Source organism: Homarus americanus, unplaced genomic scaffold (assembly GCF_018991925.1).
Source record: "Homarus americanus isolate GMGI-L3 unplaced genomic scaffold, GMGI_Hamer_2.0 scaffold49667, whole genome shotgun sequence".
Taxonomy (NCBI): Eukaryota; Metazoa; Arthropoda; class Malacostraca; order Decapoda; family Nephropidae; genus Homarus; species Homarus americanus.
In genome coordinates, this window is record NW_024738608.1 from 7,525,136 (window position 1) to 7,532,454 (window position 7,319).

Below are 7,319 nucleotides of genomic sequence, written 5' to 3' on the forward strand. Positions count from 1 at the left end.
CCAGGTTGCTGATCTGTCTTTCTGCCTCATTTACACACAATTGCAGGGTCTCAATTGTTTCTCTTACATGACAACACAACATACATATACAGTAATAGCATTTCTCACTATTGATTTTTTTTTTCATTCTTGTATTTCTTTGTATTTACAGTATTATTATTATTATCACAGTGTTATTATTATTATTACCATTAATATTTTATTTTACTTTGTATGAATTATTATTATTATTATTACATTTTTGCCCCACAGGCCCCGATGTGGGTCAGTGACCTGTGCCCGGGTGGGCTAATTCCCTTAAAAAAATAAATAAATAAATAAATAAATAAAATTAAAATAAATAAATAAATAAATAATAATAATAATAATAATAATAATAATAATAATAATAATTAGAGAATTGGGGAGGAGATAGGGGAATAGAGAAGAAAAAAAATATTGAAAGTGTATCCTGGAGGCTCTTCAGTTGTGGCCATGACCTCAGAGAGTAGTATAGGGGTTTAGTGGAACAGGTATAATATGGAGGTACGTACTGTACAGTATAAGAAGAAAAGGTAGAAAGTCAACAAATTCCTCTAAATTTGGTCCATGGCTGATAAATGCATAATATTCATCACCAAGAGTGAGAAAGAGTTATGGAAAATGGCTGATGCTTTTCAGAAACAGTATTATTACATTAACTAAAGACAGTGAATTGTAAAATGTACTGATGCAAGATCTTTTAACAGGCCGGGTTCAGTCGTGGACTATCCTTTGGAACCGCAGATGATGACTTTACTTTGGAAAGTTTGGATCCACTGAAGAATTAATAGGCAAGGATCAGGTATTTAAGCCTGCCTCACAGAAATACTCCCTGGGTTATAATTTTATCTTCATTATTATGTTATTTGGTGTGTGCTGTTGCCGCTAGACAGTGGGACAGTATCAGCCTGAACCAGAATGGGCTGTGATACTTTGATACAAACTAACAGAGGTAGCACAAATTCTCCATCAAGTACTGAAGGGTATTAAATTTTATTTTTGCAGACCTTTTTCCCTTTGCTGTATTATTACCTGCCTGGAGCTGAGCAAGTAGCTATATATTTATGCTTTTCATAATATAAATATAAATGAACAAATTGTAATAACTTGGTTCATCATTTAACCTTCTCATGGCAGCCAGTTAATTTTTGATATATATAATTAGCTCCTTTAAGTTATGCTGTAAATAATATTTAGAAAGGTTTAATGTTTTACATGCTTCACCTGGGATAAATATGGTGAGAGAACAAATAAACTATAGTCATTATCATCTCAAGTTTTGGAGTGAGCTTTTATCATTGCCATTACCACTTGGTGAAAATAACATTCCATTTTAGTAGTTCCATTACATTCCTTGTGGGAAGGGAACACACATCTTATGAATTAATATTTGTTCATCTCACTAAGCACAACTAGTGTTTCATTATGTAGTTTGAAGAACATGGGAATGTCACTGGTGGATAATGTCCTGTGACCCAGAAATAATTCAGTATTGTTGCCAATATGCTCACATGAATTTTTGCTGCAACTAAAATAAGTATTAATAATCAAAAAGTATTATAAAAGTAATAACTGCAGGAGGTTAGAAATTTCAAGCACTGTATTTAAGGAATATTACGTAAAAATAGTATGATGGAGAGTGAAATTGGGTAAATAATATTGTAAGGGAGGAGAGTGATGAGAGCTGGAAAGTAACAGTGGGGAGGAACTTAAGCTTAGAGGTAATAAAGGAACTCAAGAGATGATATAATATTTCCTGTATTAACTTACATGAAGCAGAATGCTCTAAAATTTAAGGTACAGAGATGAGTTATATAAGTGTTGGAATGGCAGAGGGTGTTGACTGTGGTGTGGTGGAATGAGTTACGAGAGGTTCTCTGAGATGGTATAGTCATGTGAGAAGGATGCAGGTGAGGATCATAGTTAAGAATGTGTGGAGGGGCAGTGTAACAGGTGTGTTGGTAGAGGGAGACACCTGCAGCACCAGGTTGGAATAATATATAAAGAGAAAAGGGGATGGGTGAATGGGATTAAAGGGGCCAAAGGGACACATAGTGATAGGATGGCATGAAGGCTCTTTCTGTCATGACCACCTCTTCAGAGAGGAACTCCCTGGAGGAGTATGGCTTCACAGAAAAGATTAGAGGAGGTTAAATAATACATGGCCATCATTATAGTCTTAAAGATGGAAAGACAATTAGTGATATACATTTAGGGAAATATATGACTTTGGAAGGTAAAGATTAATATAATTTTACTGAATCTATAAGAGTACATAGAGTAGGTAGAACTAAACATAATTTGTGGTTTAATTACCCCATTATGCAGAAATTTGGGCAAATGTTTCACATGCTGCTTGTGGTTGTGACATTGAACTGTGTGTGTGTGTCAACACACAATACTGAATTGCAGATAGAACTAGTTCTTCTGTATTCTGTAATGTCAGGAGCACTTTGGTAACGTTTATTATATACACATTGTGATGAGGTTTGATAGAATATTTGTAGAATTAAACAAGTTTAGATAATAATAATTAATGATTTCTCCTTTACTCAGTATTTTAATGTTTGTTAAAAGACCTTGTTGGTGTTTCAGACAATATATCTGAAGAAATATTTATGAGTTTATAAAAGCATAGCAGAGTCTATTGTTAATTGTTTATATATTAAAGAGAAAGCCATCCATTCTGGAGATGTAATATATATATATATATATACATATATCCATATAGATATCTATTATATGAAGAAAGCTTATAGGTATAATATACTGTTTACTCTAGGTTCACTAAGTTATTTTGTTCATGCAGTGATAATGCTAATGTCATTTATCTCATTCCCAACAAAGCAGACAAACATGGTGGGTGATGAGGAATTAACTAGTTTGGAAAGACGGACTTAGTGCAGCTACAGCTAACTCTCATACTGCAGTGTATGGCAGTGGCTGGTCACCTTACTACAACATGAAGCTGCTATAACAGTCAGGCCACTGTATTTCAACACATAGTTGCATTTAGAATAAAAATTGGGGCATCACATTGGAGCATATGGGTGCCTCTAGCATTATAGTTTGGTCACCATACTGTAATTATGGATCTGCTTCTTTATAGCAGGACCATTATATTGCAGTGTGTGGCTGCCTCTAGCATTATAACTAGACCATCAGCCTGCAGTATATATATGGTCATAGACTTATAGCTTTACCATCATAATGCAGTATATGGACACAACCCTAATTAGTATTATAGGTAGCCATCATTCTACAACATATCACCCACAAATTCTTGGTGCTGTTCACATGCCTATACATTTATTTACAGTTACTAGTGTTGCTGTAAATATTTAAAGATATTTTGCCCAAAAGTATCTCATACAAATCCAGGTTTCTTACAGCCTCAAGCAGAAACACAACCTGTATTCAATTGCTGTAATAAAATTTTAATATATAAAAAGTAGCCTTTGATGTAAAATTGTTAGATGTTTTTTATGCAAAAAAATATATATATAAATTGTGGAACTCAGGAGGCTGGGGGTTGAATTTTTTTACAATAGATGAACCTATATTTTTTACAAAGGTATGAATCTCAGAGGCTTAAGTTAACTTTTTGGCTTGTTGGCAAATGCTTTACCCGCAGTGAATTTTTTAATGTTAATACCATTAATGATTGCTAATGCTGCAGCCACAGATGACTGCTTGTTGTTTTGCACTCACTATTTTCAGAGTAAGTACATTTAATTTTATTTGTGATAAAATGAACATAGAGCCAATGGTAATTGTACAATGCTGGAGTTGCTGGTGCTGATGGGTGTCCTGGTGATTACAGGCAGATGTACATTGTTTCAGTGATGAGATCAGTGTTCCTTTATTTAGATAAAAGATAGGTCCGCATCACCTAGGACCCACAAATCCAACATTAATCCCCCCCGCCTTGGAAGGGGACTTTGGTGTTCACAAATCATCAGCAACTTTGTCTCTTAACAGTAGAAAGAAGATTGATATCCCTCAGAACTTTTGCAGTCATTAAGGGAAAAATAATTTGGTCAGGAATATTAAACTACTCGTACTGTATATTGACCCAAGTACAGGACTGTGAAATTTCAATTACTGGACTATACTAAAAAAAAAAAATTAAATTTTACCCAATATTATTGGAACTACAGTATTCAACAGATGTTTGAATTTGAATGGTAGTTGTTTATTATTTCCTGGTCAGTTAAAGGCCTAGTTTGATCAAGAGGTTTACAACAAATTTGGGATCATCAAAATCCCATAAGTTAGGTCCTACCTAATCATGACAAGTGGACTTAGTTCTAGAATGTTGCAAGTCAAATGCACAAGGCCTCTAGTAATCAAGGCCATGGCGTAGCTACAATCCTGAATGATCCAATTTTAAGTATTGTACACTGAGACCAACAATAAAAAGTTAATGTTTTGTATGTTCTGAAGGAATAGAGAATTGTAAATCACAATATGACTGCTTTAGATAGCCGACAATCAGTCACTTAACTATAATGTCAGGAGAGTTAATTTTATTTATCCTTTTACAGATGATGTTTAATTTTATTTGATATCTTGTGAAAAAGGTGGACATTATTTTATGCAGTAATTAATATATGGGGACTGAGAAGGTCTGGTATAAACCTTGTCAGTTTTGTAGTGGGCCAGATATATCACTGGACAAGCACAATATTTACTTTATGTTAATGATGTCACAATTAAGGTCACTAATTACACAAAATTAAATACACAAAAAAAGGTCAGAGTATACTATAATTTTTCCTAGTGCACAGTGGATTAATGTAGCATGACTACAATAAAGAGAATATTATAGTCTTACAACACAGGTTACATTCCTTGGTAAAACTGTGAAATAATTTCTCCCTTATATTTTATATCATTATTTTAAACGTTACTCTTCTTCCATACAATCATGCACATTGTCAAAACTCTTGTAATGTCTCCGCTGGTGCAGTAGTTGGTTGTGAAAGGTATTCTGCTTTATTTCTTGATGAGATCTTAGCATTATGTTACACTTGAACTGTTTTGTTCTTTGTTTTTTGGTGTTCATCCATTTCTTTGTTAAAAATCATGGGATAGTTTACACTCTAGTTAATATTAGTTGTTGAGCACATTACATGAGGTAATGATGATGTGATGAATCCCACACAGAGGTTGTTTCAGCTTTTGTGCATATGATGATACAGCAGCCATCACCCAGATATGGTTAAATTATCAGGACTGGATGTTCTAGAATCATTGTCAGTGTCTGACTCATCACCCTTCTTTTAGCTGTGTCAGCTAACTTTATAAATACAAATCCTGATTGACTCACTCACTCATGAGACCCTTTTGACCAAATCCTGTTGATGCAGCTTATAACCAATTCTTTGTTACCCTTATGTCTTACAATTACAGTATCAGGTCTTCTCTAGACTTTCATCTTTACATTTCCTGGAGAATATATGACCATCTGGGACTGTTCATTCCTCCCTACCTGAACTTCTTCACTGCCTCACCACAGCTTAATATCATACTCATCTAAGTCTGAGCATATTCCAAAGTAACATTTGCTGCTGTGCAGTTGACTGTTCCTTGTATATAATCTGTTAATTTTCTTGATGTCTTAGTCTTCTATTTGATCAGTTTACAAGAAGACTTTCAGTATTCTATGAAGTTATTGATGCATTGTTTTCTTTGCTCTCTTCTTTTGTATTTTTTCATATTACTGATTTTCTATCCAGATATTATGATATAGAGCTGAGATTTCTTCTGTGTAATGTACTAGACTAACATTAACTTGTAGTGTCTGTAAATAAAATGTATATATACATATATCTGGATATCTTTCTATATTTACCCTTTAATGGTGAAAATCTGTTTTTCTAGAGTTTTGCAATGTCTTTCTTTCCCACTATGAAGCATGGAGGCCAGACAAAGAAAAGCTCTTGATGCCGTTTATTCATTCACTTTATTAAAACAAGCGTTCATGAACCTAGAGTAAGCGAATAAATGCTGTTAATACCAGCCACCATGTCTCACAGCCAGAGTAAACGTGGAAGAAGGAAAAGGACAATTTTGTTTTTTATGTAATAATTATTTTTTTTTTAAGATTTACATTGAAAGACAATGATACAGGAATAAACAATTGTCCAGAAAGAAGATTTGATGTGATAAGAAAATATTAAGACATTGTTCTTGAGTTATGAAATTTATTGATGTGAATATTAAAATGGGCACCTTTAGTATGTAAAAGGAGTTGTGGATATAAAAGAATGACAATATAAGATTATAATACAACAAGGCTCCAGGAGTGAGTCAAGTAAAATACTGTACTGGAGTGACAAGAGGATATAACAGTAATGATGACCTTGAAGACAGCCAGGAATGCATTTCATGTAACCCAAGAATGCTCTGGAAAAATGTCACACAGTCATGAGAATTATGGTGCATGAGCTATGTAACACAATTATTGGTCCACAAAATGAAATGTAATTATGTAATGTCACAAAAAACATATTTCCAATAAAAACATAACCAGTGATAAATCCTAAGTTAGCCGAGGGTAACAAGATATTGTGGACAGTGTAATATGGGAGAGAATCAATACTGATGCTGCCATTAAAACAGTACTAAAAGATATGCAAAAAAGGTCCCACAGACCTAACAGTATGTAAAGCAGTGCGGATACAGCACACTGAATGCTAAGTCTTTCGTACACAAGGAGGCAGTGTGGCTGGCACTGCACTCCATATCCTTTTCCTTCCTCAACTATAAAGTCAGGAACTGTACCCATTTACAGCTGGGTGAACTACTGTAGGGATGCCCTCAAATGAAGCAGTGGCATTTAGACTAGCAAGTGTGTGTTATAGCCACTCAACCACCACACCCCTACTAATAAACATAGGAATGCAAAAGATCACATGAACACCAGACTTAGTGCAGAAAAACATCAATCTTAGGGTCTAGGTAGAGAATGACTGTCTAAAGCAGATCTCTTGTGAAGACAAAATAAGGGAGAATACCCAAACAGACCAAGTGACCAGAGATATCTTGAGGGAAGGGAATAGGATGGTACTGTACACAAAGCTATGACTGTAGAATGTGGACAAGGATTCGAAAAAATGTACATGAGTGTTGAAAAAATGGACTGTGTTAGGAGCATGTGATGTACCGTACAAAGAAAACTGCAGGAAGAGAGGGAAGTTTCAGACTACAGGTAAGTGTGTCAAAGCTGCCAGAGATCAGCGGGTTACCTTAAGCTATGAGAGATGAAGGTGGTAGAGGAAGGACACCATTAC

General features: G+C 34.6%; 1 protein-coding gene across 7 annotated transcripts in view; it reads left to right on the forward strand.

Moving 5' to 3' along the window:
• The window catches only part of LOC121874227 (PTB domain-containing engulfment adapter protein 1-like), a 66,128-nt gene extending 60,273 nt beyond the window's left edge, over window positions 1–5,855 (forward strand). For all 7 annotated transcript variants that reach the window (XM_042378282.1, XM_042378285.1, XM_042378284.1 and 4 more), the window contains one exon: window positions 729–5,855. In XM_042378282.1, coding sequence (XP_042234216.1) covers window positions 729–809 — 81 coding nt within the window. In that variant the 3' untranslated portion in view covers window positions 810–5,855. The remainder of the gene's footprint in view (window positions 1–728) is intronic.
• The last annotated feature ends 1,464 nt before the right edge of the window (window positions 5,856–7,319 follow it).